At 35.5% G+C, this 22545-nt stretch overlaps 1 protein-coding gene across 1 annotated transcript; it reads left to right on the top strand.

Annotated features, from left to right (window-relative positions):
- The first annotated feature begins 4503 nt into the window (after nucleotides 1–4503).
- On the top strand, nucleotides 4504–17038 carry LOC138698226 (G patch domain-containing protein 11). Its single transcript, XM_069824028.1, has 5 exons — nucleotides 4504–4740; nucleotides 5108–5346; nucleotides 7888–8135; nucleotides 11001–11213; nucleotides 12923–17038. Exons 1-5 carry the CDS (start codon nucleotides 4688–4690, stop codon nucleotides 13055–13057), a joined length of 888 nt encoding a protein of 295 aa, XP_069680129.1. The 5' UTR covers nucleotides 4504–4687; the 3' UTR covers nucleotides 13058–17038.
- The last annotated feature ends 5507 nt before the right edge of the window (nucleotides 17039–22545 follow it).

Genomic DNA, 22545 nt, shown 5'->3' with positions numbered 1-22545 from the left:
GCTACGACAAAGGCAATTAGTATTACATTCTCGTATGATTGTTCTTCCCTTAGATTGAATAAAATGAAATTTGGAAAACTGGCACTTAGCACATTTAGAATTACTTTCAAGCCATTACAACAAGAGCCTGGATAATTTGAGAATGGTAGTAATATAATAATAATCAGCCAGGATATCGGAATGACCTTCTTTCTAACTTTAATTTCTGCGATTTGAAAATATAGGATCAGTTGCAATGACCACGTTTTGACAGTATGCCACATGGATTTTCATATACAGAATTATATCAATTTGAAATCTAATTCTGGGGAAGGAAACGAAATTGAACGTTATTCCATGTCTTTTATAAAAAAAATGTAATTGAATGCAGTAGGTAGTAGCTAGTTGTTTGTTGTTTAGTCAACTGTCCGAAGACAGGTTTCAATCTCATAAGTGGCGCCAATAAGGCATCACTCATGAGGAAACTAAGCCAGGAGGTAATGGGATGGTGTTACCAGTTCCTTTTCCCCTCCATTGTATACATCGCTGGCTAGTAACATATTAAGCTCACACTAATCAGACTTCAGATGTATACAAACAATAATAATTGTTCTTCCTCTGACATATATTATACTGTCAAGCGAGATGTATTGCCTGATAATAATATGTAGATGTATATATCAACCAGAACCTCAATCAAAGGTAGGTAGTAGCTACAAATATATCTTATAATAACTGACTTAAAAGGCATTGTCATGAAATGCTCAGCACAAATAATAAAGGTGTAGTATCTGACTTTAACTAAATTTCCGTTAAACATATTTAATTTCTGACGTTGCACGTCTATAAATTGACCTACAAACTGGGAAAATGTGTGACGCTTTTGTATAAGATGGAACTCCTGAAGTTGATTATCGCTTTCGTTATTACATCAGCCGTTAGGGCCTATATGACAATTTCCAAATGAAATGTGTGTGAAATGAAATGATGAGGCCATACTCTGATAACTTGGTAAGATATGAGTCGGCCGTGCAAGTGCAAGATTGACGAGTTCACTTAAACAAAGGAGATTTGGTACGCAAAATAAAAATAAAAGTGGAAGGATCCATTATACGTCTATATATGAAGGTTAAAATTGAACTTTTACCAAAATAAATATTGCTTTATTATGGAAGAGAAAAAGTCGCAAGGAGTGTATGTGCATGCGTGCATATCGCAAGTGAAAAACATTAGATATGCCTAATAATGAAAGTAAAAATTGTAAACCGATAAAATTAATATGTGCCGAATAGAGTGGAAGATAAAATGTGAGGGAGTACAGACAACTCCAAAAGGAATGACAAACAATTTTACAAGATGTAATAGCTACAGTATAAATGTGCAAACTATAAATTTAATGCGACCAATGTAAAAAAAATACGTTTCAAAGAACCTTTTTAGTTATTTTAATAAAAATGTTTAACAATAAGTTTGGTTACATTTATAATGTGTGTAACAGATTGTGATACAAAAATCTGTATACTTAATTGCGTACCAAGAAGCAAGACGTTTCAGGTAATCTAAGGAATTTTATAAATCTCATGTAACTTATTAATGGAATACTTATACAAATACCAGAACGCATTTTCGTAACTAAAATGTACTGTACCTACATGAAATGTATAGACATTAAGAACTGTCAGTAGAACATACCAGAGTATATCCAGCACATTTCAAGAAATAGCTATAAGTTATGTGTATGAATGAGTGAGTGGGTGACACACCGATAAAAATAAGTCAAAAAGTCTACTTCTTACTCCGGAGACGTAAGCCAAAGATCATTCAGTCCAGTATGTGAACAAAATAGTTGTTGGGTCCTCATTTTCCCTGACAAAGTTTCACAAATTCTCTAAACTTACAGATCCTAAAAGGGATCCAGCAAAAGCATATTGAGATGCTTCCAATTATCGACACAATTGTTTCCAGTTATGGACACACTCTTTTCTTTATCCAAATCCACAGTAAATCTCACTTCCATAGCTAATACTAAAGTTGCGTTTGGTAGAATTTTATTAAGTTTTAATTTTGTGTTGATCAAAATTAAATTTGTTTTAATTTCTTTTCATAGTTCCACTTCCTTTTTATATAGTTATCAGAAATACATTGCGAAAAAATGTTTTCTAAAATACAAGAAAGTAGGCATATTGTTATATTATTTGTTTTTCGGTTTTTATACTGTATAGGAGTAGCCTTTCAAAAGCCAAACTGTCCAAAATAAAAAAATGGCTTCAATATAATTTTTCCGCAGTATGTAAAATGAAAAATGTCCAAACCTACTTCATACCTACAAACTGCGGAAATTATTGTATTTTGACGCGAAAATCATATGGAGGCTTACACAAAAAGTATTGAAGCAATAATTTTAATTTTGGACAAACTGCTTTTCGAAAGACTAATCCTCATATTATTATATAACCCTGTAACCCATTCATATAAGCTTCCTCAAATTTCGAGATTGCTCGTAGACAACCAGATACATGAAAATAATAATACATCATGAGAAACCACGGTTCGGGGCCTCAATTGCAATTCCGATGATTCCGCACTCTGTTCGAACTTTAGTAACTACATGAGGAGATTCAATTGCTAATAACGTTTCTAGATGGCGAGAGAAGCCTGTGTATGATCTGTGCTGTGAAAAGAGTATAGAGAATTTTGTAGTCTTTGCTGTGAGCCCTCTGAATGTCAAATACCCAACTAACAACGAGTTAGAAAGAGAATATAGAGTGGCCAAGAGCCAAGTTGTCCTGTACAGCGCTCTTTGCGGTGCAGATATGAACTAAGCGCCTACCGTTGTAAAAATTCGTCTGCTTACAATGTTGTGTATACGGAGGTAGAGCTGCGAAAAAAACAAACAAAAAAACCATGCCTGTTGTGTGTGCTGCATATAACTGCAATATCAAAAGGAAAAAGACAACTGATATATCATATTTCAGGTAAATTTTATGAAGTTAATTCCATAATTTTGTTAATTATCAGCATTTTTTTCATGCGTAAATGTGTAACAAAGACCGGCATACACACCGTGTATACTACAGTATTTTTCTTTTCTTGCAGATTCTCTTAAAAAGAAAAAAAAGGAACTAGTGAAACACTGGGTAATAAATATGAAATGAGACAAATTATGTCCCTCCGAGTATAGCTTTTTGTGTTCACGACACTTCTTGTGTCCTTCCTTACTGCTTATAGAAGAAGTCGATGTACTGTAGTAGCTTATAAAAAGTAGGCCTATTTCGAAGACAAACGATAAACCAAATAAATGGTTCACTAGTAATAGACTTAAACTAAATACGGATAAAACCAGTATGCTACAATTCCGTTTCAAACCCAGTGAAAAACTAATGACAATAAATTATTTAAATTGTATTTCGACACTCGCATCCAAAATTCCGCAGAACTCTCGGTTAGGCCGTATTGTTGTTAGTATGTTGACTGGAAGGACAAGAAAGAACATAATTGAGCACCACCATGCAATAATGGGGTAAGTATGAATGTACTTCGTAACTACTTACCCCATTATTGCACGTGGGTGCTTAATTATACACTACAACTACTACTACTAACAATAAAAAGGTAAAGGTATCCCCGTCACATGCCATGAAGGCACTCAGGAGGCATGGAAGTAGAGCCCATGCTTTCCATGACCTCGGCACTAGAATGAGGTGGTGTACTACTACTAGGCCTACTACTACTACTACTACTAATAATAATAATAATAATACCGGTAATAATAATAATAATAATAATAATAATAATCTGTGGTACCACAGCCCTTGAAGGCCCAGACAGACCAGCCGGCTGTTGGCCTCCCGTTCACATTTCGATAATTATGCACTACTGTAACAAAAAAAACTGAAAGCGTGTTTGGTCATGTTTTACCCAAGTTAAGGCTGGTTCACAATAAACCGGGAATGGAAACGACAACGAGATCGTGAACGAAAATAATGTTAAAATAAATGTATTTCCCTTCTCGTTCTCGTTGTCGATTCCATTCCCGGTTAATTGTGAATCAGCCTTTACAAGCTTGGAGGTAAAGATTGTTTACTATAGTTAGGACCTACTTTCATTCTATATCTTATGGTATAATGCATAGTTTTGCAACGTGTAGAGGCTGGGAAAACAATTTAATAAAATCATCCGAATCATACTCGTTCATTTTATAGGCAATGTTGCAGGTCGCATTTAAAAAACCTAGGAATATTAACATTTTCTTCAGTATATTTGCTAGGACTTCTTGTCATACGTACATGACAATTTTGCTTAGGTTATTCTTTTAAGCTTTCCCTCTAGGAATAGCTCAAGTGTTTTAAATTTAGCGTACATAAGTTCTTTAGGTTTTTCCACTTCAGTTTAACTGATTTATGCAAACGAAATTTTCACAGCTTCACGATTCCAACGCATACTTATCGCCATGCCCACTCTGTTTTGGGCGCTTAAGCTCTTGGCGGACGGTCGTTCAATTTACTTCAAACATGGCGGCGCAATGATTGCTCTATATTCTCGTTCTAACTCGTTGATGTAAATAAAATATCAAGTTGAGTTGAATCCGTCAATCAGATATACAATGATAAACTTTAGTATAGGTATCTGAAGCAAGAGGGCTTGTTATTTGAAGGCCTCTTGATCTGAAGGAACATAACCTCATAAAGTGTCCAGAAAGTTTACAGAAATGCCATCTGATGATGAATTCGACTATATGTCCGATAACTTTTTGGCCCAATGGTAAAGTATTTGCAATTTCTTCACCGTTATAGAAATAATGATTATGAAACACTTTAACTAGATTTGCAGATAAAAGTAAAAAGCAGATTCTTCTTTTTGACACCTAACATTAAAGACCAGATCACAAGATGTTAATTACTTATTAAAAAAAATACATAAATGTTGTTAATTTAATTTCTCAACAGACAGTAGCTTTTTATTAGTCATAACAGTATCAGTCGTATGAGAAAGTTCTATTTAATATTTATATAAACACTGAAATTTTGTTTAAATTAATGTGTATGAAAATGACAGCGAAATTGGGCACTGAAAAATTGGAATTCTCTACTGCATTTATAACGGAGAACTAACCAAATCTATGTTACAGTGTGAAGGAAGATATTCGCCCAGGATTAATTCATAATCGTACCCAGAAGAGAACACATGATATTCATAAAAAGAAGACATTCACAGATGAAGAAAACAAACAGAGAAATAAACCACTTAAATTAGTGGAAGCGGAAAGAAGGGAAGAAGGTCTTAATGAAGCTATATGTGACAATAACCGAGGATTTTCACTTCTGCAAAAGATGGGATATAAACCTGGAATGGCGATTGGTAAATCAGGTGAGCATTGTATTGGGCCAATCTTCGATATCTCCCCACACCACACGGGACTGACGTCTGATTTGCGTTTCATGATTTAATGATCAAACAAATTGCAATTAAAAATCATGTTAAACGAACTATCATTGTACCATGCCCTTGGTGTGAGGAGATATCGAAGATTAATCTATCTGTATTAATTTTCTATAATGTTTCTAAAGCCTAAAATTCAAAAGCCTTAGTAATGAACTTCATACTAAATTTAAACACGAAAACAACAGGAATGGGTACAACAATTACCATACTAATGAGACAAAGACCAACACTCAGGGGATACTATACGCCATAGGTTCCTATCCTGTGCAAGATTAATCCAGTCTCTATCATCATATCCCACCTCTCTCAAATCCATTTTAATATTATTCTCCCATCTACGTCTCGCCCTCCCCAAAGGTCTTTTCCCTCTGGCTTCCCAACCAACACTCTATATGCATTTCTGGATTCACTCATACGTGCTACATGCCCTGCCCATCTCAAACATCTAGATTTAATGTTCCTAATTATGTCAGGTGAAGAATGCAATGCATGCAGTTCTGCATTGTGTAACTTTGTCCATTCTCCTGTAACTTCATCCCTTTTAGCTCTAAATATTTTCCTAAGAACCTTATTCTCGATTGTGGACACCACAGGGAAATTAAAGTATGTACACCAAATATGAAATAGAAAAAGCATACCGGTAAACCGAAATACTTTCTATCCTGCATTGCAATATATGCAATGATCTGTATACTCAACTAATAATAATAAGCAATCCAGAACATTAAAAAAATAGCTATAACCTCATGAATAATCATTTGTGTAGAGTAAGGATAGAAGATACATAGTACGAAAGAGAGTGAAAGTGTGAGAATTAAGATTAAATGAACTTGAACTCGACTAAGTAATGAATTTAAAAAATAGTATGGTAGGCTAGAAATATTATATTGAACGGAATACAAAAACTATTAGTGTAGGCTACATGCAGATCAATCTGGATGGCAATGTAAGTAATAAAGAATAGTAGTAATAATTTAAAGAGCTTAAATTTAATGTCTAGATAATAGTCTGGTTATAGCATTATCGAATTTGAAGGACAACCACTACAAGGTGTATATTAAATTAAGAATTGAGCATTATTACTAAATTAAGTACCAGTAATGTAAAAGCTGGTTAATCTGAACAGCAAAAAAATAACAATTGAGTACAAATGTAATGATAATGATGATGTGCCTGACAGACTTGACTGCACCACTCGAAATGCTTTCTGCAAAAATTGGTTTGGAATAGACCTACTTGTCTATATTCTGTTAGAATACGTTGAGGTTTCTACTGTTCTTTTAGCTTATTTCAGTTTATCTTGCATTATTTGCAGGCGAGGATTTCCCTCACACAAATTCATTGTAACTTATATATGTTGATAGTTTCCAAGAAAAGGTCTCTAGCTCTTCTTCCTTACAATGTAAACTACACAAATCTAACCTAAGTCATTGGCACCTAGAAATGTGTCAACAAGTGCTTCAGTTTTCTCAATACAACCCCCAGTGAATTTAACTCTGGGGAATTGTATAAGATAACGCATATTTTAAAAATAATCCATATCTTACTCTGGAAGAACTGAAAAATAACATTTGGGAAAGCATTCCAGCAAACGACAGTGCTACACATTATCGACAAAAAATAATCTTTCTTTACATCAATCAATGTTTTGTCCAATGTTGTAATTTATGGTACATATGCCACTAGCAGCAGCACTTTTACTTGAATTTTGTTAAGTTACAGGCATAAACATACTTCTGAAAAGCCAGTTATTGATCAGTGTTGGAAGGTCTTAGAAGGATGATAAATACGCACAACTTAGATAGGGATATTGACGATTTCCAATGACCCAGATCTTTGTAGTTACATCACTTTCCTTCTTGCTCTCCAATATAGTTTTTTTACAATTCATGTTAATGTTCCGATAAGTTATATTGATTAATCATATATAGTTTGAGTTTTCAGTCTGAAACTTATCTAGTTGTTGAACTAAATCAATAAAATGTAAACATTTATTGCTATTGCTAGATAAGTTTCAGACTGAAAACTCAAACCGTATATGATTTCCCAATATAGGCTAGTTATATCTAGTTATATTATATTCATGTGCTAGAAAGAATTGCCTTGCAATGTGATTGGCTGTTTGATAGGTGTGAATAGTGAGACAGATTTTACTGTGGCCCTAAAACTGTGGAGTAACAGTTAGCATGCCTGACCATTAAATGAGCGGGCCTGGGTTCAAATCCTGGTTGGGACAAGTTAACTTGATTGAGGTTTTTTTATGGGGTTTTCTCTCAACTCATTAAGAGCAAATGCTGGGATCTTTCTGTGCTGGACCCTGGACTCCTTTCACCAGCATATCATTCAGATGCTAGATAACCACAGCGGTTGATGAAGCATCGTAAAATAACAAATTTACTGTGTGTGATACTAGATCACATTCATAATCATTTTTAACTAATGAAATTTGTTACTGTATCATTTTAGGTACAGGACGTGTCGAACCCATTCCCATTGCAGTCAAGTCAGATCGTGGTGGACTTGGAAGAGAGGCAGCACTTAAAGAAATTGCAGCTCATAAACAAGCAATACGAAATAGATTGGCCCATCAAAGAGAGAAGGCTACAAGTACTGAAGATTACAGAGCTCGTTTAGCAAAGAAGGCTGCAGAGAGGCACACTGAAGGTGATCTGAGGAAGAGTCAAAGAATATGTGAACAGCTAGACACCACTGCAGTAAGTATTCAGAAAAATGATACCACTGCAGTAAGTATCCAGAAAAATGATACCACTGCAGTGAGTATCCTCAAAAATGACACCACTGCAGTGAATATCCTAAAAAATGATACCACTGCAGTAAGTATCCTCAAACATATTGCCACTGTAGTAAGTATCCTCAAAATGTAGGTACCACTGCAGTGAATATCCTCAAAAATGATACCATTGCAGTAAGTATCCTCAAACATGATGCCACTGCAGTAAGTATCCTCAAAATTATACCACTGCAGTGAGTATCCTCAAAAATGATAACACTGCAATAAGTATCCTCAAACATATTGCCACTGTAGTAAGTATCCTCAAAATGTAGGTACCACTGCAGTGAATATCCTCAAAAATGATACCACTGCAGTAAGTATCCTCAAACATGATGCCACTGCAGTAAGTATCCTCAAACATGACACCACTGCATTAAGTATCATCAAAAATGATACCACTGCAGTAAGTATCCTCAAACATGACACCACTGCAGTAAGTATCCTCAAACATGATACCACTGCAGTGAGTATCCTCAAAAATGATACCACTGCAATAAGTATCCTCAAACATGATACCACTGCATCAAAATCCACAGTTAATTTCCGATTTACCACGAAAATCGTCTGTAGCTGCATTTAGATTGGTAACAGGCCATGATTGTTTGGCCAAACACCTGCATAGAATTGGAATATATCAGACCCCTAACTGCCCATTGTGCAACTCAAACCAAGAAATGGATTCGGAACACCTCAAAATCTGCTTCATTGGCTGGTCATGATAATATCTTTGAAAAATATTGGAGTGCAAGAGGTCAAATGACTTTATTGTCAAACGCCTGGCATTAGAAAACAACAACATGATACCACTGCAGTAAGTATTATCAAAAATGATACCACTGCAGTAAGTATCCTCAAACATGACACCACTGCAGTAAGTATCCTCAAAAATGATACCACTGCAGTGAGTATCCTCAAAAATGATTCCATTGCAGTAAGTATCCTCAAACATGACACCACTGCAGTAAGTATCTCAAACATGATACCACTGCAGTGAGTATCCACAAAAGTGATACCACTGCAGTGAATATCCTCAAAAATGAAACCACTGCAGTAAGTATCCTCAAACATGACACCACTGCAGTAAGTATCCTCAAACATGACACCACTGCAGTAAGTATCCTCAAACATGACACCACTGCAGTAAGTATCCTCAAACATGATACCACTGCAGTGAATATCCTCAAAAATGATACCACTGCAGTAAGTATTCTCAAACATGACACCACTGCAGTAAGTATCCTCAAACATGATACCACTGCAGTGAGTATCCTCAAAAATGATACCACTGCAGTAAGTATCCTCAAACATGACACCACTGCAGTAAGTATCCTCAAACATGATACCACTGCAGTGAGTATCCTCAAACATGATATCACTGCAGTGAGTATCCTCAAACATGATACCACTGCAGTAAGTATCCTCAAACATGACACCACTGCAGTAAGTATCCTCAAACATGATACCACTGCAGTGAGTATCCTCAAACATGATATCACTGCAGTAAGTATCCTCAAAAATGATACCACTGCAGTAAGTATCCTCAAAAATGATACCACTGCAGTAAGTATCTCAAACATGATATCACTGCAGTGAGTATCCTCAAAAATGATACCACTGCAGTATCTTCAGACATGATACCACTGCAGTGAGTATCCTCAAACATGATACCACTGCAGTGAGTATCCTCAAAAATGATACCACTGCAGTAAGAATCCTCAAAAATGATACAACTGCAGTAAGTATCCTCAAAAATGATACCACTGCAGTAAGTATCCTCAAACATGATATCACTGCAGTGAGTATCCTCAAAAATGATACCACTGCAGTAAGTATCTTCAAACATGATACCACTGCAGTAAGTATCCTCAAACATGATACCACTGCAGTGAGTATCCTCAAAAATGATACCACTGCAGTGAGTATCCTCAAATACGATACCACTGCAATAAGTATTCTCAAAAATAATACGAAATATTGTGATAGAAGGCTAACCTCATTTCATATGGAGATGTAGCAAATCAATGCCCCCCTCACTGGTCCCCTCTAAATCTTACGAGTCAAGGTTCTAGCCATGCCTTTAGAGGCGCTTGCCTTAAGCCTCGCTGCTCACATTGTTCTCTCCAGACTGGAATGACTGCTTAATATATGGAAGGATCGGAGTGCAACCAAGTGTTATGATACATTATTATTACGAACTTATGGGCCTACTGTTACTAGGAATAATAAGCTGGAGGCATTACTGTTGGTAATGGGATCTGTTTGCAATGTTGATGGGAACTGTTGGAATGTTGATAGATAATAAGGATAACTTCACACACATTGATCAAAACTGCTTGCTTTTTATTCTTGTCATGGTGTTGCTCACAGATCGTGTCTCAAATTTAGGGATATTTCTTAATTTCTTCAGTGAAGAGTTCTACATCTAGCTCACCGTCCATTGTCACAAGTGGGTAATGCATGCTCACTGCACTTACTGATTCCAGACAACGTTCTGCTGTTACGCAGAAACCATAATATGTCGCAATGAGCCAGCAGTATCCACCAGTAAAATTTCCCCAGCTGCGGGCACGCAGAGTGTCACAGCGATTACTCTTGCTCATCTGCATTCCTTCTATTAATCCTTTGTATTGCTGGCTCGTGCGACAACTGCACACTCAGTGTCATGGTGAGTGCACCTGCTTGTGTGCATCAGACCTTACACATTTCTCTATGGATCTAATATTGTTAGTTAATATTAATGGGACACACATACCAAAAAGTAAGAAGTAAATGTTTTGTATTATAGGGATGTAATGAACCAGTAAAACCATGGTTTTGGCCTGCAAACAAAACTAAAGGAGGAGATGAGATAGATGAAGATGAACCAGAAGACCCAGAAAACGAAATTAGACAAAAAAATTGTCATACTGAAGGAAAAGAAGAAGATGAAGAAGAGGAGGAAGAGGAAGAAGAAGAAGAAGAAGAAGAAGAAGAAGAAGAAGAAGAAATAGAATTTGAGGTAAGCTGTTTATTTATTAAATTAAAGTGAATTTAAACACAAAAATGCATTTTTCATTCATAATTGATAAATGTAATGGGAAAGAAATGATCTGACTTCTGCATGCAGTAGATCTAGGTACAACTAAAGTAAGTGTTGTAGCATGACGTGATTGGATCCTACAATATAATATAAGTCTATCCAGCAGCAGTCTCTTGATCAGCAGATTCTGTTGACAGGTGGTAGTGAATTACCAGAGCTTCAAATGAAATTCGTCCCTATCAGTTTAAGCCAGAAAGGAAGACGTTAATATTACATTTTTCCTATTTTGTTAATTGGTTCATTAAATTCTCATAGCTAGCTTTTTCCAAATCACCTGGCATCATCTTCCTCTGCAACAGTCTAAATCAATTACTTTGCCCAAATTTAAATCCATAAGTAAATAAATTAAATATTTCGCTGAAAACCCAGGAGAGTCTTACTAACCATTTCTTGCTAATCTAATTGGTTTATCATCATTTCCTTTTGTAATGAATGTAAGTGCTTTGCTCTTTTCTGGTCTCAACATTTTGTAACAAATGATGCTATTATTGTGAGGATGTGATTTTGTCATATACAGGTCTTGAAAATGTCAAATTTATTGATTTATAGAAGGATTGTTTGTTCAAACAATCTTCCGGAAAGTAACAGTGCACAATAATTCAAAAGAAAGTATAAACATATGCAAGCATCAGTCAAATATTCTGCTTTGGGGTCAGTGTTTTCAAACATTTCTAGCTATGCTTCTTTACTGTCATGACAGGCCTGTAACTTGCTATTATTTTCCCCGACATTATGAGCAGGTTCATAGATGTCACTACTGCCAAGAAGTTTAAACCACTTAGTCAGAAATTGCATCAGTTAATTTTGGTTTATAAAAGCTACTATTGTGCTGTCTTCTAATTCAAGGAATTTTCATGCAATTTTGTAACCTAGCTCGCACTTTATTTCTAGGTTGTACTTTTTTGTGTGTTCATCACTGAAATAATTTTCATTGCATACATAATCAGCCTTTTACTGTTTCATGGTGATAGTGATAATGATGATGACATTGTTGCTGTTCCCACAAGAGCAGATTTAATTTTAGCATTAGAGACTGTGAGGAGATATCTTTCACTACAGAAGGAGATGATTCAATTTTTGATAAACTGTATGAACTAGAAAAGATATAAGAGATAGGCCTATAAACAGTAAAAAATATCAGACTTCTTAAAAAGAACTAATATCGTGTTGCGTGTTTTAAAATGTGTGCATAGGCCTTGTATATTTTGAAATGATTAAAATAATGTGCATGATGATTATTATTTACCTTTTCTAAATGGAATATTTAATATAGCTCTGTTCCAATTGATTACAAATCATTCTATGTATTGAACTTTGTATTCTTAAGTGTTCCTGACATGCATAAACTATTTCCCATAATTTACACCATTTTTTTCATAGTCCCTTGAAAAATATAAAGGAAGGTTTCGAAGTCTGTATTTTGTGCAGTAGGTTAAGACAGTAAGTTCTCACAATGAACATGAAGATAATTTTTGAAGTTTTATTCATATAATTTTGTCAAAGATTAATGCAGACATCAGATAATTTAAGTTATTTAATGTTTTAATTTTTTAACACTATTTCAGAAAGTCGAATAATACTTGTGACATACTTAGTATCTTAAACTTTGATTTGTATTTTCTTTTCAGTCTTCTGAGAAATTAGAGATATTAACGCTGTACCTGAGGAAAGAATATTGCTACTGTATCTGGTGTGGTGTGCAGTATGATGATGAAAAGGATCTACAAAAATCCTGTCCAGGACTCACAAGAGATGAACATTAGTACTTAAATACAAATATATGAAGATATTATACAAAAGTTTAATATGCTGTACTGTCATGGTTGTCTTTTGATGAAGAGCATTCATCCATGTCCATGAATTAAAAGAAGAATTTCCTTTCAACTCGACTCTGACACAGAAATTTATCCACTAATATTGTATCATTCTCTATGTAAACCCAAAGAGTTAATAAAAGGAAAATATGATCTCATAGATTAGTTTTTCCTTTTAAATTCACTGTTTTTTTTATTATTATTATTCCAAAACAATACAGAATGTCTATAAAGAAAGTCCCACTTTGAGAAATGTACTATCCAATGCCATGGTACATTAGGTTATGTTTCATTACTCATATGATGCAGAAAGCATCCACATTTTGTTGACACTTATACTGACTTAATGTGAGTGCCCTGTGTGACGTGATAAACATCCATTCTGTATTTGAACTCCTGCCAAACTTTGAATAACATATCAGGTGCTAACATAGATGCGATTTCTTCAGTCCTCCTAAACAGTTCGCTTATATTACATGGAAGAGCAGCACAAAGACACAGTCCTTCATTAACCCCACAAGGAAAAATCACATGGACCTAAATCAGAGATCACGGATGTCTTGTGAGGAAGGCATTATGTTCATTTCTCATTTGTCCCATCTACCATCCCGAAAGCACGAGACTGAAGTAGGCACAAACTTGACGGTGACAACGAACTGTGCTCCATTCTGCTGGTACAAGTAATCGTCAGAATCCTCATCAGTTGCGTTAGCAACCAGTTATCGACATGTAGAGATAGGATACGTTGAACAAATACATTGAAAAATACTGGATGTCCAGTCTTTTTCTGTGGACACAGGTAACCTTAAGTGAAAAATTGATTATGCCATTTTGTAATTGACTTCCAGGGGCCTGTTGCATAAAGCTAAAATTTCTATTTTACTAGCGACAAATTAGTCAAGAAGTTAAAAACCAGTCATTTCCGTTGCATAAATCTGTATTAGTAAATTTGTCACGACAAGTGACAAGCACTAGTAATTACTAACAGTTTAATTTCTTTTGCCAGCGAATTGTTGCATAAAAATGTGTCATTTGTAGAATACTTAGAATCGCGAGCACGTTTTCTACCAGTCTTTGTGCTTGGCAAACTTTCTTGAAAGTGAAGAAATAACATTGTTAACGTAATATGACTTCATCTTCAAGCTGTGAGAGTGAAGAATAATTCATATATAGGCAGAGGAAAATAGTTAGGCCAAAAATAAATACTGATTTTCAAGAGTTACAGATTAAAGAAAGATTTTGCATATCAGAAATTAAATTTGAGATATTGCTTGCTACTGCAAAGCCTTATTTAGGTCCTGCAACACGATTTTACCTATAGGCCCCTAACCAAGAGAAGGCTATTTCAATAGTAATCAAACCTTGTATAATAAAATAATTTAAAAATTAGTAATAATATTCATTTGAAAAATAATATGCAAATACATATCACAGCTTTCTTCCTAAGTTCGGCAAAATTGTCGCTCATGTATATTTTCAATTGGTACCAGTAGTACCGGTACCAGACAAATTGATTGAGCGCATGTATGGAGTTGTTTCCATTTATTTTGATTTCACTTCCTTTGTCAAATTGGAAGAAAACTGTCTAAATACGGTAGTATATCGTTTTCTTCTCTCACTTTATTGAGAAACATAACGCAAATATAGTTACGCGACGTTTTTATGGAACACATAAATGTTGAATATTTTGTTTGCATCACAGACTACGATTGTCTTTCTTCCTTAATTAAATAAATGCAAAATTAAATAATATTTAAATCTGATTTTATTATTATAACACTACTTTTTATTTCGCAATATTCCAAAACAGAATTTGTCAATATGGCTGCCTTTCATTTGTAAAATATGCTAGTCATGACAAATTAGTAAAATTATTTTATGTAACAGAAATTACTAAGACTTGTCGTTAGTCATCCATGTATTGGTAAATTGTCACTTGTCACTAGTATCTTTTATGTAATAGGCCCCTGGTGGTTGCCTCCTAATTCAATTAGAAAATCACGTAGCACGTGCATAGCACAACGATTTCTATAGAATTACAGATGCAAGAAGTTTTCTTAGCCTAGAAGATGTCATTATTGCGTACAGCATCGTTTGTGGTCAAGTGAGTAGCTTCAGTGAAAACAAAACAAAACTGGATGGCGTGTTCTTATACATGACACCTGTTGCATGCTGCTATATTATGTACATGCTACATACTAAGCAATGCACTGTAAGTGAGACTTTCTTTATAGACACTGTGTATACAAAAGTCGTACTCAGTGATCTTGTGTTTACAATGCTTGCCATTAGATCCAAGGTTCAGACCCAGTTTGAGGGCTTCCTTCAGAAAGGAAGTAAAACTAGGAGGCCTCTATCATACATTAACAGCACATAAAAATACTCTGTTACTGAATGAGATGGCTCCATGCAAAATTTACCATCCATTTCTCGTCTAAATCAAAGTTCAGTTCTGGAAGTAGCAGACTGTGTCCATATGAGCAATGGGAGTTTGTCTCATTCTTCACTTGTCATCCAACTCATCCATTCGTTTACATAAAAGGAAATTTAACTGGTTGTAACTGATGTAACTTGAGAGTGAGGAGCTAGTCTTCTGATTCGAAGCTGTGTTCAGGCATAGATGGATTCAAATCCCGCTTGTATTTTTTTCAAGGCTTTTTCCCCAATTGTAAGGCAAATGACGTAATTCATGGGTAATCCTCGGTCTCATCTCGTTAAATTTCTGTCATTGATGCAGCATCATTATTATCATCATCATTAAATAACCGATTTAAAAAGTCTGTTACATTGTTAGGATCAGGGGTGTATGCAAAGGGGAGGGGGGTACTGGGTTTGAACCCACCCTTGAACTTTTTGAAATAGATTTGAGTATTTTTTTTTTGTCCATAATCATTTTCCCTTCTCGAATTTTTCACTGTCAGAGTAACAAAAACTACATCGACATAAGGCATAGTCCTCCTTCACTATAATCTCTGTGCTTGGTGCTGTGGCACATTCAAATATAACAATGGTATCTTTATTATAGAGAGACCTACCACACCTAGTACCGACCTTGCAATAAAATGAAGCTTACACAATATAAATTTTAACTTGTTGTGAAACATATTGAAAAGGTTGTTTTGACAGTTCTGCAATGCAGATGTTAAATATTGTGCATTGTCGATTTTAAACTCATTTTAAGAGTGGTATTCACCCGTTCATTAACATTTTATACATTTTACAGTTCATATTTTAAATATTTTTTCACATTATCATTCTGAGTTCTTGATATGTCTAAGCAACCGCAAAGCTCAATTTTACAATTTTTTAGCAATAAGGCACATAGTGATTCTCACGAGATTAGTGAAAATTTCAAATTGGCAAATGTTTCTTCGCAGCCGTAGCGTGACAATGTTTTTGCAAATGTTCTTCCCACAACTAGTTTCACATCCCCCTGTGAAAACTCAGCTGATGATGATGATGATGATGATAATAATAATAATAATAATAATAATAATAATAATAATAATACACAAAATTTGAAATACCAATAATTTAATTGTAATCAATTTTAATGACTTCCCCTTGACAAAATTCTGAGTACACCACTGGTTGAGATAGACTCAACAGAACTTTTCCAACAGATGTTGAATCAAATGTAACGCATAGCTTCAATTAAAATGTAATATTCTTTTCTGCAAACTAAATTTAATAACAAATTAAAGATAAACAATCTTCGCTAATCATAGCACATGCCTTGTAAGCTTGTTTAGTGACAATTTGTCAGTGGTTCTGTTCATGTTATAAAATCTTCTCTTTTTTTATATATATTTTGCTCCTATCAATTACGAGCACATCTGGGCTATATCTCTTTTAACAAAAGACAACCCTGCTGATGTATGATATATTGTAAATATGGTATATGTAAATAAAAGTCTTAATCCATTTGTATCTGAGGTTTGGTTTTTAATCAGCCAAGTGCAAAAAGTATACATGTTACAGAAATGGCAGAAAATAACAATGTAAGTAAATAAATAGCAGCTGTATCTAAATATTTAGGTGCCTAAATCAATTTTTAGGGATGTTTATGCTTGCTTGATGTATGGAACGTTTAGATCATAGGGAGTTGTTAACATAAGATAAGGTACAGTAGTTAAACCTGTTGTTTTCTACATTAAGTAATAAGGACGATTGTAAATCATGTGTAAATGTTAAAATGATGCACAGCCCAGCAATGCTGCTCTTGCTGTTTAGCCTTGCGGTCAGGCACCATCTTGCTTCACAATAAGACATTTGTGAACTGCGCATAAATCAATGAGAAAATCGTACCAGAACTTCAAAAGAGGACAAAAGTGTTGACTTCTGTTACGTTCTAAAAAATTCATTTGGGCAACTTTTTTCTAAAAAGTTGCCCAAATGAATCAAGAGAAGAATTTATTAAAATTATTTAGGCTACACTAATTGTAAATACATATAAGTACAGAAAATAATGTGCAACTCATTTTGGTTTGATTATTCTTTAATCACTACTGAAATGCTATGTCATTATCATTGTCATCATCATGTCCTTCACGTTTTAGACCCTAGTGCAGTAGTGTCAGAGTTGTAAGCTCCGAAACCGGTTGTGGTGCTAGAGACATCCAGTCGGAGCGTGAACTTGCTTATGTCTGTGGAAGCACCGGAGCATGCAACGAGTTACAGTGGAGCATTCCGCTTCGTTTAGGCTGTGTCTGACAACGCTGCCCTAGTGGATCTCATATGAGTGTTTTCGTGGTCTTTCCAAATTTCTCCTTCCTCTTGGTACATAGGCATTAATTTGTCTAGGCCATCTAATGTAGTATAGTATGAAATGCTATATATAGTATAATAATAAAAATCATATGATAATCAAAATATTTCTATATAACTCTACAAAATATTTTCATTTTGTTTGGTTCTTTATTATTGGAATGCCATGTAACACACTACTAATACCCAAACAATATGCAAAATATATACAAATTCCTTGAAAATAGCCAGGGGATTGTAAATTGATCTGTGGTCAAGCTTATATTTATTAAATCCTCAGACTACATGGCTAATGCGAATTTTCACTTGTGATGATGAAATTATTTGTATCAGTTCATTAACATGAGTGTCAAATGGATTTGAGTCCAACATGTGAATATTTCAGCAAGACAGTATATTCAATTCATTTGCTTGTGCCGTGACTTTGTAGGGTATATTACTTTTCACAGCTGAATTTAAACCATTGCATGAATTCTCTCTGAGGAATTTTTCAGTCAATTCACATACTTTAACTACATCATTTGAGGGGACAAATAATTTTCCTTTATTCTTGAAATCCATAAATATGTATGGATTTTCTGTTTGTGTAATCACTTTTTGCACTTGACATGCTTGAGACAATGGCAGATATTAATAAAACTGCTTGAGAGTGAGTGAGATGTATCGGACAACTCAGGGAGTGGTAAAGGGTCGAGTGAGTGATAAGTCTGAATTTCATATTAATAAATATTTTCCCCTCCTGGACATATCTCACTCATGACTCTGAGTTGTTACTCACATTTTATCGCCTATACATAGCTGTGTAAGTTATCAATGTTTAGACTAGAGCTCCTTGCAGAGGCAAGTCTGCGTAATAAATCACTTTGTGATTTAAAGACGGCACCCATACCGTCGGATCCCGGCCAAACAGTCACTCATCTGAGTGCACCTCAACACATGTATGGACTTCGGTCCTGCGTTCATAGACATCTATCACGTAGTGCAGAGGGCGGCCACTAGAGGGAACCCAAGAGATGGAGCTTAATCTGAGACGATTCTAAACGGCGTCGGGATTGTATCCGGCGTGGCTTAGTGGATAAAGCATCAGCACGTAGAGCTGAAAACCCGGGTTCAAATCCCGGCGCCGGAGAGAATTTTTCTCCGTTCCATCTCTCTTTCATCATGTGATGACGCAGAATATCTGCGTGGAAATATCATATGTACTTCGGTACATCAAAATATATATATTCTCCATATAGGCCTAATATAGAAATAATTATCCATACTTGTGAATTCTTCCTTGACATTGCAGGTAGCTCGTACATTAAGGCTCGCAACACCTTTTTGTTTTGCTAAAATACTCATCGGCATGTTCATTTTTTTAAATAAAAATATTGGTATAATTCACAGCTTCAAATGGCGTCAGGAAATGAATACTTCCTTTTTGCATTCTGTAACTCTTGGACAGTTGTTGGAAATTGAACGCAATTAAATGCTTTTAATTTCAAAGAATCTGCAACTTCCCAGCAGTTAGAATTTGTTTTATAAAAGAAAGCTATAAGGATAATGACTGGGGTACATAGAAGAACATCATGTAAAAAGATATTCCAAAATTTAGAAATCTTTACTGTACATTGTGAGTAGGTCTACACTCTTTCACTGAGTCCACACCTGTGGAGTAATGGCTAGCGCGTCTGGCCGCGAAACCAGGTGGCCCGGGTTCGAATCTCGGTCGGGGTAAGTTACCTGGTTGAGGTTTTTTCCGAGGTTTTCCCTCAACCCAATTTGAGCAAAAGCTGGGTAACATTCGATGCTGGACCCCGGACTCATTTCACTGGCATTATCACCTTCATCTCATTCAGACGCTAAATAACCTGAGATGTTGATACAGCGTCGTAAAATAACCTACTCCAGGGTAACTTACGTTAGTCGGCAGACTCGCTAGCTTCTGATCAGGAGCTGCACTCGGGCTTGGGTTAGATTTTTCCTTGGACTGACTACCTGGTTGAGTTTTTTTTCCGAGGTTTCCCCAAATGTAAGGCAAATGCCAAGTAATCTATAGCGAATCCTCGGCCTCACTTCATCTCACTAAAAAATTGTTTAACTCTTATTTCGTATCTTGAAGCTTTAATGCTAACACAAGAGCTATGGAATACATTGAAATGAAAAGTGACACGGTACCATGGGAAATATCCATATCTTCTGGAACACCCATTTGAAAACCGGGATCGCCCACATAAGAAAATTCTCATTTTCAGTTCATTATTGAGAGCTGTTCCTCTTCTCCCATTTGAATCTTGCAAGAAATTCCGCGCTAGTCACTGTACGTTCTCCTTCTTAAATTTGTACAAATCTTTGTAACTATGTTTACAAGCTTCTCTGCGATGTTTATACCTTTTCTTCTGCGTTATACTACAATAATAAACCTCGTCATTACGATTTTTTAACTTCACTCAACCGCTTTGAGTCACCTATTCAGTTAACTCAGAAAGTTGATAGTATAAACTCGATTATATGAGTGAGTAGTAATGTTTATTAATATAGAATAGTGACATGTCTCTTGTCTGTTGCGTCATCGAGAGTTGTTACTCATGGATCAAAGGTCAGTGCCAGACTGATTGAGAGATGTATGTTTATTAATGCACATGCGAGTTAGAACTCGGAATTGTCAAGTGGTAACTAACAACTCAACATTATTAATATCTCCCAATGATTATTTTCGCAGCAACATGACCTGATATATGGTATATTCAACAGTACTTTCAGAAAACAATATTAGTATTGAATAAGAGATGCAGTTAATTTCAAATGGCAACCAAAGAAATAGGAGGTCATTCTTATATTGTACAAATTGAATGCTCTTTGCATCATGAGCACTACTTAGATGAAGGATAGTTTAAACTGTCTTCAGAAATGCAGATACCTATTTTGATGTATTTCAATTCTTCTTCTTCTTTGCCGAGACCTCATCTTCCTTTCAGGTCGCCCTTGGTAGTGTAGTTGGTATAGTGCTGGTCTTCTATGCTCGAGGTTGTGGGTTCGATTCCAGCTGAGGTCGATGGCATTTAAGTGTGTTTAAATGCGGCAGGCTCATGTCAGTAGATTTACTGGCATGTAAAAGAACTACAGAACAAAAATTCCGACACACCAGCAATGCTGATGTAACCTCTGCATCGTTAAATAAACGATATATTTTTTTTTTCTTCCTTTCGGTGTAGAGATATGGCAGAGAACTCGCCATTTTTTTTTTTGTCCATAGCTTTGTCCTGGCTCTCCTCCATTCAATCCCTCGTGCAATCAGCGCTTCTTTCACATTATCCTCCCAATTAATGCGAGGATGCCCTTGCTGTTGTTTCCCTTCATGGCATACTTCCCATGTCAATCATTATTGATACCAATGTTCTGGCAATCTCACCAAATCGAACCCGGACCCACTCGTTTCACGGCCTGATGCTCTGACCGTTACTCCACAGTGGTCAACTTCTGGGGGTGTTGGAGTGACTTTTATACTTAATACATATATACATGTGTGTGTGTGTGCGTGCGTGTGTGTGTGTGTGAGAGAGAGAGACTTACTTTTGTTCCTGCCAGAAATTATTATTATTATTATTATTATTATTATTATTATTATTATTATTATTATTATTATTATTATTATCATTATTATTATCATCAAATGTGACAGTTTAGAATGTGTCAGTCCTTCAAAGAAAGTTGTAATATGGCTAAACTAACCAAGCTGCATAACCTCCACCCTTGTATCTAGAGGCTTCACATCCAGGTTCACCCTGATGGTCTGATTGTATATCCTATCACGCCATCTTTTGTTTTCCATTCTTCTCAAATACCGTATCTCCGCTATTTGGGGTCTATTGCGAAGTCTTGTATTGAGTGTCCATGATTCTGAAGTTTATATCAAGGTGGGGAAGTACACCAGCTTTGCCATCTTACTAATTTCTCTTTTTCCCGGTAAAAACTCTTATTTTTATAGCTTGGAACAGCCCTTCAGCGGCTCCCACCCTGTAGTTAATTTCATGGTCATATTCTCCATCTTGGTTGATCACTGCACCAAGTCATCATCTTAAAGTGACCTTAAAGTGTGTGACCTCTTGACGTTATTGTCCTCTCAATCTGATGTTATGACTAACCAGATTTCTTCTTGCAATGACCATGGTTTTCGTCTTCTCCTTAATGATTCATTTCAATTAATTCCTAGTAATTAGTCGTTTCAAAACTAATTTGCACTGCAAACAAGTGGGGTTAACGTTCCAACCTCCCCATTAGCATTACCTTATGACCAAAAAATAGTTCTGCATGATCCTGGCTTAATTTGTATGTAAGAAGATACTCAAGTTTGTGTTTTTACAAACATGTCATATAAATTCTGAACAGATAATAGACATAATTTTCAGGCTTGTGAATCCAATCCTCCTATTACACATTACAATTGAACGGCTTGGTGAAAGGAAGAAAGGCCTATCCTACTTTTTTTTTTTGGTAAAATATGAAAGCAGACACTATCTAGTGTGCATGTTCACGAGTTGGGGTATGCCTAAACTTATTATTTTTGTTATTGAAGAAGAGCAACACTCACTACTTCCCTTCTTAGTGGAAGAATTTTTTTTCTCGGAAGTTTAAAAACCTAGGATAGGCACTTCTTACACCAAACCCTTCAATTCTGTCATCACATT

This window comes from Periplaneta americana, chromosome 4 (genome assembly GCF_040183065.1).
Source record: "Periplaneta americana isolate PAMFEO1 chromosome 4, P.americana_PAMFEO1_priV1, whole genome shotgun sequence".
Taxonomy (NCBI): domain Eukaryota; kingdom Metazoa; phylum Arthropoda; class Insecta; order Blattodea; family Blattidae; genus Periplaneta; species Periplaneta americana.
Note: the sequence above shows the minus strand (reverse complement) of the source record. Positions and strands in the feature narration are given on the sequence as shown.